Below are 22214 nucleotides of genomic sequence, written 5' to 3' on the forward strand. Positions count from 1 at the left end.
CTGTTCATCCAATCGATCGGTTTCAGTTAGCAGCAGTAGCGAAGGAATCGCTCCATCGGGTTCAGTTAACAGCCATCGATCGATCGCTCGGGTTCAGTAACGCGTAGCCTGCAGTGCAATCGCTCGGGTTCAGTTAGAGCCCAACGCCTCGCTCGGGTTCAGTTAGAGCCAACGCCTCGCACACACGCGCATATGTGTACGAGAGAAACGCGCATCGCTCGGCCCCCGACCTCCCACCGTAATCGGCAACTCCCCGAATTTTTCCTCCCCCTCGCTTCTACCATGGTTTTTTCCGCCATGGACGGCCCAAAGAATGTCATGCAGCTGCGTCTCCGGCCCGCCCAGGACGAAAAGCCCATTTTCTGTCATGATTTTTTGTCATAGAAGTAGGAGCCCACCACATCTATGATGATACCGGGTTTTGTCACAATTATCGTCATAGAAGTGTCATATGTATGACAGAAAAAAACTTCGTTCGGCCCAAAATATCACGGATGTGTCTTTTTTTTTGTAGTGCATGGAGGTTTTTCCGGTCAAACATGATGACAACTGAGTCCTTAGTTTTTCATTTCTATCCGGTTGTTCTTCACTCCTATGAATATTTAACACGAATCTTGAGAAAAACAACCTACCGTGGGAGGTAGATGATCAAACGTTGAGAAAAAAATGTTTTTAGTTGTTGCAAAACAAGTTAGCCCAAGTTCAAGAACAAGTATTTTTTTTCAAAAAGGAGCGTTAAAGAAAAAGAATATATAATAGCGGTCAACTCTTGTAGTAGATACTCCTTCCGTTCAATAATTGAAGTTCTAATATTTTCCTAAATCAAACTCAGTAAAATTTGATCAAGTGCATTAAAATATCCACAAAGATGCACTATATCAAGTATCGGTAGTCCATCAAGTATTATAATATGAAAATACATTTGATAACTAAACTAATACGTTAAATTAGATTTTGTAGACGTCGATATTATTTTTATGTAGACTTTGTCAAACTTGATGAAGTTTAACCAACGAGAATCCTATAACTTCATTTATTTTGAAACGGGGGAGTACCATGGTAATAAAGGACAACCTATTTTAGGTCAAAGAGAATAATTAAATCTCATTTTAAAGACATGACAAACTAGATCAATGATTGAAACAATTGAAACCTTTTAAATTCCTTCTGCCTGTTTTTTTAAAATTTATTCCTAGAAGAAAAGATTTATATGTAATAAAAAAATGAATAAAAACAGGTTAAATGAAGGGTCGCGCTAACTGCCACACGTGTGGCAAGAAAGGAGACGCACCACATGTCTCTAATGTAAACAGATTGCTACGTCATCGCATGCATGCATGTAGGAATCTTTTTGGATTTTTAGTTTTTAAAATGTTTTATCTATTAAACGAAAAATTCGATTGAAAATCCGTTTTCACCATTAAATCCCTCGCGATGAGATCTTCGAAACTAGATCCCATGTTGATATGTTTTGATGAATTTTTTTTGGATTAAAAATTGCCATGTCTATTTCATATGAATTGCCATGATGTTTACACTGAAGTTGTCATGATATGTTTCAGCTATTTTCTTCTACATTTAAAAGTAAATTTTGACATTTATAAAACGGGGAATTAAGAAACTAGACTTGCCATGAACCATAAACTAAAATTGCCATGATACATGCACGTAAAATTGCCATGGTTCATACAAAAAATAATTTTCATGGTCAAAGTACTGGAGTTGCCATCATCAAAATACTAAAATTGCCATGATCTACAAACTAAAATTGCCACATGGCAACTTTAGTTTAAGCCCTATGGTAACTACAGTGTAAACATCGTGGCAACTTCTGGCAAAAAAAATCGTGGAAACATATCAACATGGGGCCTAGTTTTGAAGATCGCGTCGAGACGGATTTAATGATGAAAACGGATTTTTAGTTCGCTTTTTTATTTATGAGATACAACATTTTTAAGCCGAAAACTAAAAAAAAATCTGCTGATGTCATCTATTCATACGTGGCAAAATGAGTGGTGATGGAGGCGTGTGGGCGATGTGCAAACGCCCACACGTGTGGGCGATAACATTTCCGTAAACGAAAGAAAGCAGTTTGGGACGTGTTGGCCACCCAGAGTCATCCAGCATACCAGGATTCAAACGCCGTCTCCTCCGCGTACCCCCCACGTTCCACCCATCAACCCACTGCCCAACCGCCACCTCCCCGCACGCACGCCCCTTCCCCGCGCGCCGCGCCCGCTGCCCCCTGCCCTCCCTCCCCGCCACCGCCGCGCCCGCGGCGACCGGGCAGCCCGCCCACGCACGCCCACCTCCGCCGCGCCCGCCGCCCAATGCGCCGGCCCACCCGCGGAATAGGCAGCGGTGTATGGGCGGCCGCGCCCGCTCCCTCATCCGCTGGCTGCGCCACCACCGCTCCCGCCGCGTCGCCTCCGCCTCATCCTCGTCCTCCTCCCACCTGACCGCGCGCACCAATACATCCTCCGCGACCACCGCCACCAGCGACCCCCGCGCCCGCTCGCTCCCGCAGCCGCAGGACGACGAGGCCGACTGGGAGCAGGAGGAGCAGGAGCAGGAGGTCGCCGACGGCCCCGAGCCCGGCCCCGAGGGATACATTGTGCTCGAGCGGGAGGGGGAGGCCGGGAGCCTGCGCGTCGCCCTACCCCGCGCGCCCGCGCGCACCAACCCGCCGCCACGCATGGATCCCGGCAAGAAGGTGCGTCCTTGCTTGCCTCGCCGCCGTGCCCCCCTCTTCTCCTTAATTATTAGTCCCCTTCCCCCGCTACCTCCTTCCGCCGTCCCCGCTCAATGTCGGTTGCCATCGATCTCTCTCGGCTGAAATATGTCGCCGTGCTGCCGGGATTGCTCTGCTCGCTTCATGGATCGGGGAAGATCCAATCCACCCTTGGGATTGCTCTGTTCTTGCTCCCTCGTCAGTTCTTGCGGATCTGTTTGCCTGGAATCTCCGATTTTTCAGGGTCAATGCGGCATCCACATGCCAAGATAGTTGTTAACTAATGTCATAATAAACTCGTAATAGTATTAGCTTGCGCCACACATGAATGCCGTCCGTGACAGCCTAATAAAGCAGGGCAAACAGCGTCACGGGAGCCCTGTTTTCGCTGTTCATGTCTCATCAGAGGCAAACATGATGCATGGTGGAAGAGGTTACGCTTTTGCTTTTCAATTATTGGTCCTTTGTGGACGATTCCGCGTTTGCCACTTTTGGTAGCAGCAGGTAGATATATTCAGAAAAATACACTGTTTAAAGTACCAAATGTTCAACCACTTCCTGATTCATTCAGTCCAAAGTCCAAACCCAGCACAAGCAAGAAGCTGTCTCGAGTGACTTTCCAGTTGTGTGCATGTCTTCCGATCCTTTTCGCCCACCACTATCATTCTTTGTAAGGCCATCAGTGTTTTTTACGGAAAGGGGATTACCCCGGCCTCTGCATCACAAGGATGCACACAGGACACAGCCGTGTAAGGCCATCAATATTGTTTCGTATCTTTGTGAGGCCGTCGGTATCTTCAATTGAGATGTTGTATCTTTCTTTTCCTCGGCGCGTTTTTACCACCACTAATAAATCAGTATGTTAGCACCATCTAGCGCTCTGAACTAATGGTATGAATGTGAGCTTGCTCCTTCCTTTTCAGACCTTGGAATCCGAGTTCTTCACGGAGTATGGTGAACTAAACCGGTATCAGGTCAGCGAGGTCATTGGCAAAGGGAGTTATGGAGTTGTGGCTGCTGCTATCGACACCCAGACCGGCGAGCGCGTGGCCATCAAGAAGATCAATGACGTCTTTGATCATGTCTCCGACGCCACCCGCATCCTTAGGGAGATCAAGTTGCTCCGGTTGCTGCGCCACCCGGACATAGTTCAGATCAAGCACATTATGCTCCCCCCTTCAAGGAGGGAATTCAGGGACATATATGTGGTCTTTGAGCTGATGGAGTCCGATCTCCATCAGGTAATAAAAGCGAACGATGATCTCACACCAGAGCATCACCAGTTCTTCTTGTATCAGCTGCTCCGGGGAATGAAGTACATCCATGCAGGTGACTAGACTCCACAAAGGAAATCGATAATGGTTCGTTCGACCTTTTTTCATCTCATGTTGTTGTATTGATTGTTTGTTTACATGATGGCTTTGCAGCGAGTGTTTTCCATCGGGATCTTAAGCCCAAGAATATTCTAGCGAATGCTGACTGCAAGCTCAAGATTTGTGATTTTGGGCTTGCCCGTGTATCATTTAATGACGGGGCTCCATCAGCCATATTCTGGACGGTAGCCATTTTAGTAATATTGAGCAGATAGTGTTTATCCTGAGCGGCCAAATCTTGGTTTCTGATGATTTTGCATGCCTTGTCTAGGACTATGTTGCAACTAGATGGTATCGTGCTCCAGAATTGTGTGGCTCTTTTTTCTCAAAGGTATGTAATTTTCATCTTAACTTCATATTACCAACAACAGTATCCAGGCTATTAAAAAAAGCACAATGACCATACTACAGATTTTCTTCCAAAATTGTTGTTTTAATATGATATGTTTCGATGCAACATAGCAATACTATTTGTTGATTATTTTCCATGTTTGCAACTAAAATTCCCTTCCCTTTTAGAGAGAGTTGCTACTACAGTTCTCAAATGTTGGTTCAACCTGTCATGATCTGTATTTCATATGTTGCACTAAGTTCTCTCCCAGTAAAAGTGCCAAAAAATTGTTACTTATGTTGTTTTGCCCTCTTCTTTCATATAGTTGTAGCTGAATGTAGCGACGTGGCCTGGGCGCTAATTCGAACTTGATGATGTACTTGGTTCTTAATTAATGTCTGTGCATGTTTAGCAAATGCTAAAAGCAGCTGAACTTTGAATTTTGCAGTACACTCCTGCAATTGATATTTGGAGCGTAGGGTGTATCTTTGCAGAAATGCTCACAGGGAAGCCACTCTTTCCAGGGAAGAATGTTGTCCATCAATTGGATCTCATGACTGATGTACTTGGCACTCCTTCAGCAGAATCTCTCGCTAAGGTATGCTTACTCCACACTAGTCACCAGCAAGTTAGAACAGCAGTTGGAGTTATATATTTTGCCACTTCCTTTTTTCATATTTTCATAATATGCGAATTTCCTGCAACATTGAACCTTGCATTGATAACTTGTGTACATGGTTCTGAATTTATTATTGGCTTATTCCATTTCTCTCAGTATCTTTTTTGCATCCACGCCCAATATTTACGAACTCTGATTTTCCTTAATATGGTTGCGTGCTTGGTTACTGAGCTACATGGACTACGGATGTCGGCACGAATTGGCATCAATATCGGCACAATCTCTTGCCATGTTATATATTTTTCATATAGAATGAAATGTAAATTGTGGGATGATGTTTAAACCATGTGTCTTTCACACCCTTTTACCGAATGGTTGCAGATACGGAATGAGAAAGCTCGGCGATACTTGAGCAATATGAGGAAGAAGCCTAAAGTTCCCCTTACCAAAAAATTTCCAGGCATCGATCCTATGGCTCTCCATTTGCTTGAGCGTCTTCTTGCTTTTGATCCTAAGGATAGGCCAACTGCTGACGAGGTACGAATGGCTGATACCAACTTCTATTTACTATAAAGATATATTGCATCATTGAAAATGTTGGGTAAATCACTGTCCTCAATGCTGAGATGTGAAAATGTTCTTCAAGGCCCTGACAGACCCATACTTTACCGGATTAGCAAATTCAGAACGTGAACCCATAGCACAGCCCATCTCAAAACTTGAGTTTGAGTTCGAGAAGAGAAAGTTGGGCAAAGATGATGTCCGAGAATTAATTTACAGAGAGGTATTTGCTCAGCTATTTTGTGGAGATACAGTAGAGCTGCTGCTCGACTCTGTAGTTAGCTAACAACTTCTACTTCTTTCAGATTTTAGAGTACCATCCTCAGATGTTGCAAGAATACCTACGTGGAGGAGACCAGATGAGCTTCATGTACCCTAGGTGGGACCATTATTTTTCCTTAGACACAAGATTTACTTGTGTTGAGAATTTTATGATGACTATGCTTTACTCTCTTCTGCATACACTGAATTATGCTAGTTATATGTATGATTGGTTGATGGTATATTGCAAACTCTGATGTTTGTGCATGTATGTTGACAGTGGGGTTGATCGCTTTAAGCAGCAATTCGCTCATTTGGAAAAAGGTGGTGCAAAGGGTGAAAAAGCCAGTCCACAGTTGCGACAAAATGCCTCCTTACCAAGGTAATATGCTGTGACCAAGACTTAAATCTATACTTCTAAGGCAATACATATCTTTATGTAGAATGGGCATGTGGAGACTTATGGACGAAATTATTTGTTTTCTAACCAAAATTTCTTTCCTTTGACAACCTTGTACAATTTTCCTAAAGATGATCTGTTTGGACTTGGCAAGAGTATTAAACAAATAAAGACTTCATCATAAGTACCATATTTGTTTTGCTTTTTGCAAGTTGCCAGAGATTTTAAATCAAATATTTTTAAATGTTAAATTTGATAGAGAATAATGTTTCACATGATCAGATGTTTATATATATATATATATATATATATATATATATATATATATATATATATATAATGAGTCATCCTACAAATAGACAACCTTTTAAGTTTTTGTATCTAACAATTCTCGCATCTTGTCTCAGGGAAAGAGCAATTGGTAATAAGCACGGAGATAGTGAGTACCAAGTAAAGCTGAATGCAGGTGAGAAGCCAGTACATGCATCAGTGACAGATGGAATAAGCAAACCCCTCATGAGCGCTCGGAGCTTACTGAAGAGTGAAACCATGAGTGCTTCCAAGTGTATAGGTGAAGTAAAAAATAAAGATGTGAGTTCAGCTCATCCTTTGTTACTACAGTAAATATATTTGCCCCTCTTTTCTTATGAAAATTGCTCTTTTTTTTCCTTTGGAGTGTTTAATTGTTTATATCTCTAAGACATCTCTACCTAATTTGAGCAATTTCTTAGTTAATGCTGCAATGTCCATTCAACATTTTCCAGGATGAATACGAGAGCGTGGATGCAGCTGACGGCGTCTCTCAGAAGGTCGCTCAACTGAAAACCTGATTTTCGAAGGTTACAGAAGCGATCGGTAGTATATACTATGTACAACAGCATGTCTATAGGCGCTCAAGATCAGAATGATCTTTAACCGAAGCCAAGAATTCTATACAACAAATAAGACCACAAAATCATCTGTTATGGTAACCTTGTTGTGCTGTAATGTAAAATTTTCTACTCGTTTTCTATACTTTGTCAAAGAAGAACCATGTCTAACCGACAAGCTAGTTCCTCGTCCTTTCCTCGGAGGAGCTGCCATGATCCTGTACAATTTTGTCAATATGAAGTACCGCGCCCCTATATTTCTGTTCACATGATGTTTTCTGTAAACCTTCTGCAATCAGAGATATGCTCTTCGCCTCTGTAAATTTATGCAAATGTTTGTCTAGGGATGCTCTTTGTGCTCGCTATATATGCAAATGGTTGCCATATTTTCCATTATTACGTGTTTCATGAGGCTTTGGGGTAGTCGTTAGACATCGGTACAAGATTAGGGAGGAAATGGTCTCTTCATTGGACTTGGACAATGTTGATACTACATGATATTTAGTGTTCACTGTGAGGATTGATCGACTGACTTTTGGTTAGAATAGATTCAGCACACATTTCAAAGCAGGTTGAGCCATGCGTCGCTTCCGCATTCTCCAGCATCTTTGGATCGGAAACTTTAGAAGAAAAGAAGAAGAAGAAATTCATCTCTCAACTGCGCTTCCTACCAACTACTCTTATCTTTGCCCCTTACCCCCAAATTCCCTGTAAATTTGAAGTGATGACGGTGGTTCCTCGGGAGAAATATTTGGGTTCTTAACACCACAACTTCTCTTTTTTCTGGTTCTCGATAATGTTGGCTAATTCAATTTTTTTTTCCGAATATGCTCGGAGGTGTATCATTCCATTGATAGAAAGGGTAGAATATAGAGTTAGGGTTTCATCATGTCGTGCACGGAGAGGCGACAATAGGGAAGCCCATGAGCCGGAGAAAGGGGGTTGCTCAGCCCCAGGTTACAAGAGTCAGGCTACAGGAACGATCCTATCCAGTCCCTTGACTCCAGCCCGAGCCCAGCGCTTGGCCTCAGCCTTGATCGCGTCTAGTAGTTCACCAGTCGAGGGTTGGGCGTCGTCGAAGATAATGGTGTTCCTGTGTTTCCAGATGGCCCAAGCGGTGATGATGGTGAGCGAGGCAAAACCCTTGCGAAAGTGGGATGGGGCTGCGAGGGTGTTGTCCGACCACCAGTCGAAGAACTCCATCGTGCCATCTGGTGGCAAGACCGGCAGTCGGCACCAAGAGAGGACCTCGTGCCAGGTGATGTGAGAGAAGATGCAACCAGCCAGGATGTGGTGAAGAGTTTCGTCCTCTTGGGAGCGTATTCTGCAGATAGGCGGGTGCTGCAATCCTCGGCGAGCCAACCGATCAACGGTCCAGCAGCGATTCTGCGAAGCAAGCCATAAGAAGAACTTGGCATTGAGTGGCGCCCAACTTCGCCAGATAAGCTGCCAGAATGGTGCTGTGGTGGAGCCAACGGATAGGGCTGAGTAGCAGGAGCTAGCAGTGTAGGTGCCCTTCGAAGACCAACGCCGGGTTAGGGTGTCCGGAGTGGGTGAGAGAGAGACCTGCTGGATGCGGCGCCAGAGGTCGACGTATTCGATCGTTGTGATCGGGGTTAAGGCGCCAGAGATATCAGATATCCAGTTTCGCTCGGAGAGGCCATCGTAGACCAAGCGCGTACGTCGGCTTCCCCGCTTGACCGTGGCGGCAATCGACGGAGCGGTCTCGGAGATAGAGTGCCCATCCAACCAGTGATCGATCCAGAACCTGCATGCCCAGCCGTCGCCAAGCGTCCAGAACGTGGAGGCGCGGAACAGTTGCTGGACCTCTGGGTTATGCGGCAGGGGAAGATGGCGCCAAGGCCGGTTAGGATCAGTTGCCTGCAGGCACAACCATCTGGTGCGCAGCGCGATGCCATCTCGGTGCAAGTCACGCACGCCCAGGCCACCGTACTCGAGAGGGCGACACACTTTGACCCAACCAACAAGACAACAGCCAGCGCACGCGTCCTTGCAGCCCCGCCAAAGGAAGTCTCGGATGATATGCATAACCCGTTTCAGGATTGGAGCCGAGATGGCCATCGCCATGAGAATGTGAGTAGGCATGGCGGTAAGCACATGGCGCACAAGGGCCAAGCGCTCACCACAGTTCAGCAGGGTAGCGAGCTTGAGTAGGAGCTTGTCGACAAGGGGCATAAGATCAGTGATTGAAGCTTTCCGCGTAGGGTGGCAGCCCAAGATACTTGATGGAGAAATGCGTGACTGGGCAGGAGAGCGCAGTGGCGATGCTGGCCGTGAGGTCGGAGCATCGGATCGGCGTCGCCGAGCACTTTGCAAAATTGGTTCTAAGGCCCGAGGCCTTGCCAAAAGTGTCAAGGAGCTCGTGAATAGTGTTCAACTTGGTAGGGTCGGGGTGGCAGAACACGACGACGTCGTCGGCGAAGAGGGAGACGCTCGAGGCAGCGTGCCTAGCGGTTAGCCGGTGAAGGACGCCGTTCTGGACAGCGTGTTGGAGCAATGTGTTGAGCGTGTCGATGACGATAGCAAAAAGCATGGGCGGCATGGGGTCACCTTGCCGTAGGCCTTGCTCATGGTGAATGCGGGGGTGGGGGGGTGCCGTTGATAAGAACACGCGTATACGCGGTCGAGAGAGCATGCAAATCCATGCGCACCACCGGCGCCCAAAACCCAGGTGCGTCAGCGTCTCAAGAAGGAATGGCCAAGAGACGGTGTCGAAGACGCGGGCGATGTCAAACTTGAGAAGAACTCGGGGGGCCTTGAGATTGTGCAATAATCTAGCTGTTTGCTGGACTAGCATGAAATTCTCGTGGATGCCGCCCGGCAATGTAGGCACTTTGATTGGTGGAGACGATACTTGCCATCCTCGCCTCGGGGCGAGGCGCAGCGGCAGGACCTTGGCAAAGAGCTTTGCAATGAGGTGGATCAAACTGATAGGGCGGTAGTCGAACAAGGTTGAAGCATCGGCCTTCTTAGGGAGAAGTATGATGAGCGCTTGGTTGAGCTTATGAAATCCACACCCATTCATTGAGTAGATCTTGTCAAATGTCGCGCAGATGTCATCCTTGATGGTGTTCCAGCACGCTCGGAGGAACTCTGCGCGCCTTACCGAGAGGCTGCAATTTCACAGCCGTCCAAATCTCGTCCTCAATGAACGGTCGGTCAAGCTTGGCCAGGATAATTCTATTTATGACTAACAAACATTAGTAGTAAGGTTGGAAATTTACGGGTGAAAAAAGTCGTAGGGAGGGAGGGGGGCAAATGTCCTCCTTTCCAGCTCAAGGTGGCAATGTCGTTATCCGAACTCGTCGCTGGCTGATGTGGTGGCCTCATCGACATTCCTGTTGCCCTCAACCGAAGATATAAGATATATGTGTCGGCTACCTTCCCCGCCTTTTCCACTTCATCGCTCTCATCAATCTAGTGCATCTCTACTCACTCGTCCGAGCTCCTTCACGCTCTATCTAACTATGTATCTGTTGGATTTTTCATCCGCCTCCGAGAATAGTTGGGTGGGGGGCTCTTAGAGTCCATGGTGCGGGTTGAGAAAAGAGTGGGAATAAGGGCATGGCCAACGGTATGCTTCAGAACAGATGCCCCGTAGCCAACTAGACTCGGATGCCAGCGTGGAGCAAGTTTAGTAGCCTCGCAGTCTGTCAGAGTAGCTTGCAGAAGAGATCGCTGCCCGACGAGAAAGAGAAGAAAAAGAGAAGAGAGAGAAGAAAAGCATATGGAGAGATGGCGCTGCGTGCCTGGTTGAAAGCAGGAAGATGACGATGTTGGGGCCCATAGTACTGGTCGCTTCAACCATAGGCGTTGGGTGAAAATAATTTAATGGGTGCCTCATTTTTTCTCTACCTAGCTGGAGGGGCTGGGGCAGCACCAAGGTGCTGCCTCCGTTGTACATGCCCTAACAAACTATAGACCGACCAGATCCGTCTACAGTATAATCCAATTAGAGTGTGGTGGTTGGTGGGTCGGCGATGCGGGGTGGGAGGGAGATGAAGTATCCATTCATAGCCGACATGAAAATTGAGAGATGACAGGTGAGGCGGAGCATAGCTTATCTATGTTACTTCATTCACTTATCCGATGATGTATACAGTCCACCTTACAATGCACACACCTTCCTTTTATGGAAAAACGATCGACTTGCTGATGGGGCAAACTAGGGATCAAAAGAAATCAATCAAGTCACGTGAGACTGCAGGGGATGGTAGAATAGTTTCTAGGATGTATCTCCACGAGAGCAAAGTAGTGGTGCACGGGCACCATGGTGCCTTTTATTAAAAACTAAAAAAACATAGAAGTTTTTTTTTTGAAAACAATTCTGTGGAAACTTATATGTCTATGTTATGGATCCATAAAGTTTTGTTTTGAAAAAGAGTAATTTGTAAGCTGTACAAAAAAAAGTTGCAGCCCCAAAAAGCCAAAAAAAAGAGGCCCATTCAAAAATACATATTTGTCTTCTCTTTGTGTACGTCACATGTGAAAATAAAATGTTGTGAAATTTTGCACACATGTAATATACATGCGCGTTTACAAAAAAAAAACAATTTTTGTTTGCGTTGCAGAGAATAGTTTTTTTTTTGCACAACTTGCAATTTTGGTATCTCCGCACCCTATCTATCAACATAACAACATGCACTTGTGTTTACATGTCGTGACTCAAGGTGGTAATGGGGAATACCCATCTGGATATTGTGGTTAACACATCCCCGTCCCCATTCTCATGTGCCGGGATAAAAAAAAACTTCACACAACCGTCCCCATCAGGACAGGGAGGAGGAACCAGCTCCTCTGATTTCACCATGATACCGAAAAACAATCATGACTTTTCCTCATCTTTGTCTTAATTGCCAAATATTTATGGAAAACACAACACCTTTGTACAGCTAGTCCCTAATTAACCAACTATACTAGCCATTGGGTTTTATTTCATGTTACAGTAGGAAATAACCAAAGTTTGCTAAAACTTCTGTGCCCGAAATATTTTCTTCGACTCCAATTAATCTCAGCCAAACAGTTCCATGCGCCGCACATCCTTATGATTTGTGAAAGGGGGGGAGTTCAAACTCAGCGGTGCATTGCCGGCTATAACAGAAGAAATCAAGCTACCGCGAAGCAATCTTGCGTCGGAACCCCTACATCAGTTTGATCTCCGACATGTGAGAACATTTCGTTCATGGTGAGTCATCTGTCATAGCAGCCCAAGGATGATGTAGTAGAGGAGGACGATCGGAACAGCTATTAGCATGCCAAATATGACCCTGCAGCAAGGCAAAAAGAAATAGGTAAGTAAACATTTTGCTCGTAACTAAACACTTGACCGATGTATATCATTCCCCATTTCAGATATACTTGAAGTGTGGTTTTCGTCCCATAATTGGTCTCGAATTAGAATTTTCGCCAATGGTATGTTTCTCGACATCGACATCGCGTCGAGCCTGATCCCATTTCCCTCTTTAGATTTTGACCCTCTTACTTTTATTAGGGTGTCAGTTGACTGAGACTTAGTCTCAGTCAAGTGATATATATATAATAAGAAGAAGAAAAAGAATAAATTAAAAGGAATTTTTGTTCGAATCTCTATGTAAGATCAAAAGGAATATAACATTGACCAAGACTTAGCAAAACTGTTTTTATTACAAAGTTATGATAAGACATACGGCACATTTAGTTCGGCAAACAAACGGTGGCTTCTGATTACAACGTTTTTCAAAACCATTGCTCCCGTTTGTTTCGCACACGATGATTTCCGTATCATCGGAAAATCTAAAACGCCCGATGCGGAGGGGATTTACAGAAACAGGACTCGCTACACCAACCAAACAGAGAGCGCATTTTCTTTTGTCCTTTTTATGTAGTTAGATTGAGTCAATTAAATATGCAATAATTAGGGCATATCTAGATGTGCTCTAAACAGACCCTAAAATTAATAAGAGCCGAACCAAACGCGTCGTCTTAGTACTTCCAATTGGAGGGGATATTCGATATTAATTGTTCTTGGCTTACCCGGTGCACAGAATGGCGGCGTGGAGGTTGTACTCTTTGGCGAAGACGAACGGCACGATCCCTTGCGGCAGAGCGGCCTACGTACGTACACGGCAACATGTCACGTACGTACTTTGTTGGAATTGTCATCATCATGAATTGTCATCGCATCATGTATTCGTACCTGGACAACGGCGATGCGCAGCAGCGTGCCTCGGAGGCCGACGGCGGCGGAGGAGACGGCCATGACCGCCGGGCCGAGCAGGAAGCGGACGGCCATGGTGGACGCCGCGGCCGATTTGCCGCAGGCGATGAGCTTGGGCTGCAGGGCCATGAACAGCCCCAGGCTGAACATGGCCATCCCCAGCCCCGCGTCGGAGAGGATGGAGATGGACTTGGCCACGATCGCCGGCATGGTGACGTGGTACCTGCGGCGACGGGTCGGCACGGCCGTCGTCATGACTGATCATCACTGATCGATCGAAGAAGAAGAAGGTGGATCACGTACCGGAACTCGATGAGTGACCAGACGAGGCCGACGACGCTGGCGTACGTGTTGGGGTTCCGGATCAGCCGGCGCCACACCATGGTCAGGATCAGCCGCAGCATCACGCTCGCCGGCGGCTTTCCCACCTCGCCGCCGTCCTTCTTCGTCTCATCCTGCTCCTGCTCCTTCTCCGCCGCCTCCGTGCCGGCCTCCAGCCTCTCCAGCGACTCCTGCGTGGCCGCCTCGGACTTGACGCGCTCGCCGCCGGTCGCCCCCGGCCGGTTCGCTGCAACAAAGTTTTTTTTTTTAGCATAACAGAGGTTTTCGTTCACGTTCGAGTACGTGTGCGTTTGCGAGATGATCGGATCACTGATAAGGCGGAGTCAGTTTGGGGATGTGGAGAGAGACTGATGGGCGTACATCTGGAGGAGTCGGAGTTGATGGACGTCGTGTCGGAGGGGGCACGCCGGCGGCCGCTTTCCTTGGTGCTGCTGCGGAAGACCGGCAGGCCGCTCACCTCGGACGCGCCGGACGCGCCGGAGCTCCAGTCGAACATGTGCACGTTGTCCTTGGGGTCGTCCACCGGCGCCACGGCCGCCGCCGATCTGCCCCGCGGCGCGTGCTCGTCGTAGCTGGCGGACGGCCTCGGCGTGTGCTGCCGCGACGAGTGCAGCGAGAACAGGTCGGCCGCGCCGAAGCTGGACGCGCGCACCGCGCCGTGCGGCGGCGGCGGCGGCGGCAGAGCGGGCGCGGCGCCGCCCCCGCCTCCCGTGGTCGCTGAGAAGTCGCCGTGGGTGAAGCTGGAGGAGCCCCTGGGCGTGTGGTTCCTCGACGAGCTCACCGAGTAGATCTCCATGCCGGTCAGGTTCGACCCGCGCGGCGGCGACATCCCCGCCGCGGCGCCGTTGTGGAGGGAGCGACGGGAGACCGACGCCGCGGACCGGCGCACGACGACGCGCATGCTCCCGTCGGGCGCGACCTCGGCCTGCGCCTCGGCGTGGCTGCCGTCGAGCGACACGACGTCGGGGTCGACGCGCACGTCCGCGACGGCGGCGGCCGGGAACCTGCCCGAGATGAGCAGGCGCGCGGCGCGGAACTCGAAGAGGAAGAGCAGCAGCGTGCACCAGATGATGCACTGGAGCACGACGATCTGCACCATGAGGTCGCCGGCGTGGCGGCCGTACATGGCGACGAGGAGCGGGATGCCCATGATGAGCGTGTTGGGCATGGTCGCGGAGGAGAAGAGCGTGATGGACCAGTCGAGGCCGGCGAAGGGGACGGGGAGGCGGGACCAGACGGCGAGCGAGGCGAGGACGAGGAGCTTCTGCAGCGTGTCGGCGGCGGCGAAGCGCAGGTCCATGGCGTACAGGTTGCTGCCGGAGATGACCTTGAAGGAGAGCAGCGGGACGGCGAAGACGGCGACGAAGCGGTTGATCCCGGCGCACTGGTCCGCCGTGATCACCCCCCACCACCGCACGGAGCCGTACGCCAGGATCATCGCCACGTACAGCGGCACCATCGCCGTCAGCACCGTGTACAGATCATGCCACGAGATCATGGCGCCGCCCAGCCGGCCACGTACAGGACCTCCTTCTCCGAGGACGACGACGATCACCGCGCCGCCGGCCGAGCGATCTTTGACTGGGCGATCAGTGGAGGGATCGATCCGGAGTCGGTTGCATGCAAATCGATGGAGGGCGAGTGGATCGCGGGGCAGTGCGGTGTGTCCGTGCTCCTGGCTTTTGCGGCACGCGCGGGTGGGGATTATTTATACCGTGGGCCGGGTCTGCATCTCGACCGAGGCCCGCCAGGCATTCCGAACGGTAAGCAGTAAATCACATCAAATCCACAGTGGATTTTTGCATCGTGTTTCTTTCTCTTTTCATCTCACGATGAAATCTTTCAACTTACAACGTGTTTCTTGCTGCATTTTCGTCGCAATGCGCTGTCCAACGAGTAACTGGAATGCTGATAAGGAACGTCACTTTGACCTCTGCCTTCTCGCGGCTAGATATTTTCTGGGTTTTGCTGTGGGATCATTTACGTGTTAATGTATGCATGTGCTCCCTTCATTCCAGATTACAAGGAAAGTTAGTATGTTTCTACGTATACATATCTTTGTGATATTGATATTTTTTTTGTCAAAAAATGTTTCTACGTATACATTATATGATTTCTGAGATGTGGATACTCAACATATCTAGGGCATTAGATGCATGCGTCTACAAAATAGACGAAATGCACCATAAAGTTGCGTGCGTCTACATATCTTGAAGGAACATTTCTAGACAATAGTGAGATCTTGTCATGCGTCTACAAAATAGACGAAATGCACCATAAAGTTGCGTGCGTCTACATATCTTGAAGGAACATTTCTAGACAATAGTGAGATCTTGTCACCAAGTATGTTAGACTGTACCATGCAAAAAAAGAGAGTATGTTAGACTGTACTAGTCAGGACCAAATTCGTAAGTGTGCCTAGGTGAAAAGCATAACCTTTTCATTTGCCAAGGATTTCGAACGTAAAATCCTAGGTTTGATATGCTTGCTAATATTTGTAAAGGACATACCAAGTCCTACCATCTGTACAAAAATGGTCAGTGCTATTTTCTTTTTCATTTTATAGGAGCATCCATTCTTTTTAAAGGTTTTTCGTTCCAGGCCCAAAAATATCATGTTATGCCTCGGTAGAAGTTAACAAAAACATGCAAGACATGCATTTTTTTCTTGGAATCTGTTGGTATTTGGAGTAATAATAAGAAAAATAGTATATCCATTTTATGAGTACGTGTTCTCCGAGGACTTTTGATAACATGTTGCATTGCCGTGAGCCATGCATGCATATCTGTACGTGCAGCGGCACCACCGCCTGGCAGCTCCGGGAAATGCTGGCAAACCAACGAAAATGGTCAGGACGTAGCACCACACACGGCCAGTGCGGATGAGATCGAATCCACGCGCCGATGGATCGATCGGTCGCCGCAGATATATGTTCCAATCGACATCCTTGTGTTTCTTTCTCTCGTTTCTTCTTCTTTTTGTTTGCGAATAATACAGAAATTTTATTCCAAAGTCACACAAGCCACACCAAACACGTGCAAAATCGGGGCGGCAGTGCACCGTGCACGCGTGATGCTGCCGATGACATGTACAGTATGTACGTACACGGCCGCCTAGAGCATAACGCATGCAGCGTCTGTAGTCGTCACAGGGAGCTGTACTACGTCGAAGGAGTAGCAGGAAACGCTTTGCTGAAAAAAAAAACTAACAGAATAAGCTAGTTGACCTTTGCGTTTTCGCGGCTATATCCTCGGCATGTTGTTTAATGGGAATGTATACGTACTAGAAGCATACGCGCGCTTTGCTGCGCCGCCGATACAAATGTGTACACATAAGAAGTTGTCTCTCGAGATACATGCATTGATGCACCGGAAGCAGGAAGCAGAGATACATCCGTTGATGCAGGGCATGGCTTTGGCCATGCAACACACTGGCCTTCCACTTGTCGTGCAGTCAGATTCGTCGGTGGCCCTATCGATCTTTATAGATGATACACTTGTTCACTCTTCATATGGTCATCTAGCTTTGAAGATCAAGTCCCTGAGAGAGAACCGGGTGTTTATTCCACGAAAGGTTTGGCGAGATACAGCCGTACCAAGTGTAGCCTAACTGTGTTATTAGGATTTCTTGCCTCTTGACTGTAATTCATAATCCTAGAATAAACACTTTTATCCCAGCAAAAGAAGAAGTCGTCTCAATGTTTGAGATATGTCGGTAATTTTTTACGTAACTCTTTACTTGAGACATGTTGCTTTCTTTTTATGCATATATCACTATTAACAAACTTCTGTTTTCTTCTTCACATAAAAAAACACGAGTAACCGATACTCTTGCATGCTTCTGTTTTACAACATATTTTCTTCTATGTTGTCAGTACAGAAAACAGTAAGCGTACACATTTTTATGAGTATTTATTTCTTTACAACAATGCCTATTAGATGGAAGAAATCAGGAAGCCCATCGACATGTGCAACATGACGATGGACATGACCCATGAAGCATCTAAAAAATGCATTGCAAACTATGACAATTGTTTTTCTAGGAAAATGATCAGAAAAAATGACCCTGATACTTTGAATCATTTAAAAATAGTTTCCTTGTATAAAATGTTTTGATTTTCTTATACCAGACTTCTCTACCAGAATCTATGTCAGGGCATCTTGATTATTAGTACTGCATACTGAAATATGATTATCTGAATAATAAATGATATTGCGTGAAACAGAACATTATCAGTTTAGAAACCTTGCAGATTCGAAGGCAATATTGGCAACATTTGGTACTAACTCTATAATAGTAGATTAAAATCAGGTGTCTTAGAAGTGTATATGAGTATATCTTTCTCGGCCTCATCACCATCACAAAATAAGTTTCCTGCACTCACTAAGAATTCATGGGGCTCTCTCAATATCATAAAAATAACAAAAGCAATTTCAGTAAATTAGTATGATAGTGCAAATTCAGTCAGCAAGTGTGACAGTACAATGTTAGTCAACAGGTGGTATAATATAGGTTAAGAAGCTAGGGGATCAAGTGTGATTACAAACTCCAGCATGACAGTGTTGCAATGTCTGCACAGTCCGTTGTTCTCCAATATGAAGATTCCGCGATCCTCTTTAAACTAAGCCACCGGTGTTTGGTAATCTGAAACACAGAAGAGACTGATTAATTGATGCAAATAATCTTTTGTCTTGATAGTTAAGGCAAAATAGGTACGTGTCAAGCTTGATGTACAATTATAAATATATTTTTCTTCTTTTTCTAATGACACTACAATTGCTCACTCACATGTCTACACTAAAAATATCCGTGCTTGCAAATATTCACTGCATCTAGAACCGAACCTTTAAATCACAAGATAGCCAACTGTTTTGTGATTAAATGAACTGAGTAATATAGTGATCTTTCACAATTCGCTAAAAGCTTGGTCAGTAGCAAAGATTATATAGATTTTAGAAGGCAACACATTTAATAAATGTGCAAAAACAACTACAACTTTTTACATAAAAAGAGTGTATAAATTCACACCATTTGCATTGCAATTGCTAAATCCTAAAGGGAGTAGATTTTAGAAGAAGAAAAAAGATAAGAGATCTGTCAATAAAGTAGAGAAAAACGAATGGTTAATTAATCTGCTAGAAGAGTAAAATGATTAGGACACGTTTGTGTATAGTTATATTACAAATTGTCAGTGGAATACTAACAACACAAAAGATCATGGCAAGAAAACAATCCTGGAGTAGGGTGGTCAGGCTAACAATTATATTTGCATACCTAATTATTAGAAAGTGTGCTTCTAGCCAACCTAGGAGACGCATGCATTGGTGCGTGAAGAATGCATTCAACGTCAGAGAGGTAGTAGGCGTCCCTAGGGCCCCTCCTCACCTGCTAACCATTGTGGCTTTGCGACGGAAAAAGTCTAAAACAAACCTTGAACTCGTAGATGAAAACTAAATCAAACCCCGAACTTTCAATCCTTAAAACCAGCACACCAAACTCTTTGATCCCGGTCTATTTTAAACCCGGAGAGTATTTCGCTGGTATTCGCTGACATGGCAAGTTAGATTGGGCGCCCATTAGAGCAGTAGCTTCCGCGCCCGCTCTGCTATGGGTTTTCATTTTTTTTCATTTTCTTTTGTTTTTTTCCTTCGCGTTTACTTTATATTCATTGGTTTTCTTCGGCTTTTTACCCTTCGTTATATTTCGTTTTTCAAATACATTACGTACATTGTTATGATCTGCCATTGTTAAGCTTGCGACATTTTCAAATATATTGTATACATTAACATGCACATGAAACATTTTTTGACGCACTTTTGACATTTTTTAAATACATTGTGTACATTTTTTAAAATACATGTTTACAACACTTTTTGAATATGCAGTAACATTTTGCCAAATGTTTAACATTTTTTAAATGACAATAAACATTTTATCAAACTATACAAACAGTTTTTACATTGTTTAAAAAGCTGCTCCCATTTAAAAAAAATCAAATGTTCAGACTTTTTTTCAGGTTTTAAAATTACTTCCACGTTTTTCAAAACATGATTGTGTTTCAAAAAGTGTTTCCATTTTTAAGAAGTACTCCCTCTGTAAAGAATAATAAAAGTGCTTAGATCACTATATTTCTTTATGGAGGGAGTATTCAACATTTTTCTCAGACATTTGTTCAAGTTTCAAAAGTTGCTGCCATTTTTTCAGAAAGTGTTTGCATTTTAAATTTTGTTCAGGTTTCAAAATTTGTTCCCATCTTTTCAAGAAGCATTATGTTTTAAAAAGTGTTCGCTTTTTTGAAATTGATTTTGCTTTCAAAAGTTATTCGTTTTCACAAATTGTTTACGTTTTCAATATTTATTTGTCCTTAAAAATGTTTCTTGCTAATCTGGACTTTGCGGTGTGATTAAATACCTCGGGCCTCTCAATATATCAATAGCAGTCATTTATTCTGGTGGCTTGCGCGGTGAGTTCAGCATCGCATGTTCGACTCTCTGCCAGTTATCCTGTTGGGCCGGCCCAGTCGTGTGCACAGTCAACAATCCCGGGATCCAACCCGTCAAGTCAACAATCCTTGTTTGAAAACGCTCTCAAGGTTCAAAATAGATCGGGATCGAAGAATTCAGTGTGTTGATTTCAGGGATTGAAAGTTCAGGGTTCGGTTTAGCTTTCATCTACGAGTTCGAGATTTATTTTGGACTTTTTTCCTTTGCGACGGCATGCGTAAAGACGTTCAGCCCAGCCTGCAGGAGCTCTGGGATGCCTTCCTCTGCCTTGACGCTGGATAGGTCCTCCATATTTAAAACCTGGAAAACGTAGTAGTGACCCAAACTGTCAGCGTCCATGTCCAAGCTGACGCACGAATCCAAACTGGGTGTCTCTAGGCTACCAGGGCATCAGGGATGTAGACATGGAAGAGCTGGAGGATGAGGCAATGTTGGTCGATGCAGAGCTGCAATAGCGCAACAGGGCTGGCTCTGCACGCAGCTATAGGGCGTGTTTGATTGAAGTAGTGAACAGTAGTTGCATTACATACACATCTCAATCCAGTCTGGTTACGCAAAAACAGCCCCAAATGCATCAGTTGTTTGGTTGTCTGCATCGAGGGTCGCTGCATTAGGTAATACGCAAGTGCACTTTGTTTGATTGCCTGCATTGGCCCAAGTGGCACATGAATACAGTGTTTGGTTGCACGCATGAGGTATGATTAAGAGCTAGCACTTGCACTTAGCACACAGGATTAAGAGCTAGCAGAGGGAGGGGAAGAAAAAATGCAGTGTGCGCAGGACAATGGTGACTGCGGTGGATAGTGGTTGTGGCGCCGTGTCCGACATGACGAGCATGGAGTCGTAGACGAGCGACCCGTCGGCGGCACGGAAAGCGACGCATGCTTCTACTTTTACGTGTTTATTATTATTATTATTATTATTATTATTATTATTATTATTATTATTATTATTATTATTATTATTATTATTATTATTATTATTATAACAAGAAGCTAGGGTTTCAGATCGTTCGACGTCTTGGTTTCGACGGCGCCGACGGCGATGCTGAATAAAGAAGCTCCAGATTCTTCTCTAGCGAGGTGATCTTCTCTATTGTTGGTGAAGGATCTGGGAATCAGCCTGTTCAAACGGGATGTCGCGCTGGCGGCCGCATCCTTGTGGTGGATATGTATCCCCGGGCTCCGCCGTTGCGACGGTGTCTGCTCCAACGTCGGCGCAGAGCTTGGGAGGTAGTCGAGAAGCGGATGCAGATTGTGGTATGTGTGTTGTGCTCGTGGTTCATGGATGATATGTATGGTTTACTCCTCCGACGTCTTAGTCATCTGTGGTGCCAAATTTGAAGATCGATTGTGTGTCCGGCGTGTTGCCCCGGTCCGATTCGTTCAACGGTAATGGTTTTTTCTTTGGCGAGCCACCTTAGAGGTCCGCAAAGCTGCATATCAGCGATGGAGCTGCGTCGAGCTCGGGTGGGAAGGTGATCCGTTATTTTTTTTCTTTCGGTGGCTGCTATGGTGATGGCGGAGGCAGGTGACGGGCGTTGGTGTCAAGCTCAGAGACGTTTTTTTGTCTTTTCAGTTTTGTCATGTCGGTCTTTATGCGACTTGTACTTTAATCTTTATAAAATGAATGAGACACATACCACCATGTCAAAAAAGGAAAAAAAAGATGCTGGTATACAAGATGTATGCAGACTATTTGACGTCTACTACATTTTCTTAAACACTTCTGCTTTGGTACGACATCCTTAAATACATCAATGGAGGATATCTATCCATACTCCTTCATAATAAGGGATAGAATGATCTTTTAAAAATACTTTGCCCAAGCCGAGTCCGCCGATATATGGCCTATGTACGTACCATCCGTACATGTGGCATAACCAAATCATATTTGACACCATCAGCTTCGTTTTCTCTTTATTTTCCATCTTAAAAAAACGCTTCGCAAGAGATTCAACCGCAAACATCAAGGTTTGCTTCAAGTTCTATTAACAAACTAGGACAA

At 45.7% G+C, this 22214-nt stretch overlaps 2 protein-coding genes across 2 annotated transcripts; one reads left to right on the forward strand and one right to left on the reverse strand.

The window, feature by feature from the left end:
- The first annotated feature begins 2275 nt into the window (after positions 1-2275).
- On the forward strand, positions 2276-7412 carry LOC123147770 (mitogen-activated protein kinase 17). The gene is made up of 11 exons (XM_044567083.1): positions 2276-2713; positions 3655-4060; positions 4159-4289; positions 4376-4435; positions 4884-5033; positions 5436-5591; positions 5701-5838; positions 5921-5994; positions 6157-6258; positions 6684-6867; positions 7041-7412. Exons 1-11 carry the CDS (start codon positions 2366-2368, stop codon positions 7104-7106), a joined length of 1815 nt encoding a protein of 604 aa, XP_044423018.1. The 5' UTR covers positions 2276-2365; the 3' UTR covers positions 7107-7412.
- Positions 7413-11978: 4566 nt separating this feature from the next.
- Positions 11979-15413, reverse strand: LOC123099848 (probable auxin efflux carrier component 3b). Its single transcript, XM_044521909.1, has 5 exons — positions 14065-15413; positions 13666-13930; positions 13342-13585; positions 13179-13255; positions 11979-12433 (listed from the first exon to the last, which is right to left on the reverse strand). Exons 1-5 carry the CDS (start codon positions 15200-15202, stop codon positions 12364-12366), a joined length of 1794 nt encoding a protein of 597 aa, XP_044377844.1. The 5' UTR covers positions 15203-15413; the 3' UTR covers positions 11979-12363.
- Between the last annotated feature and the right edge of the window lie 6801 nt (positions 15414-22214).

Source organism: Triticum aestivum, chromosome 1B (genome assembly GCF_018294505.1).
Source record: "Triticum aestivum cultivar Chinese Spring chromosome 1B, IWGSC CS RefSeq v2.1, whole genome shotgun sequence".
NCBI classification, from domain to species: domain Eukaryota; kingdom Viridiplantae; phylum Streptophyta; class Magnoliopsida; order Poales; family Poaceae; genus Triticum; species Triticum aestivum.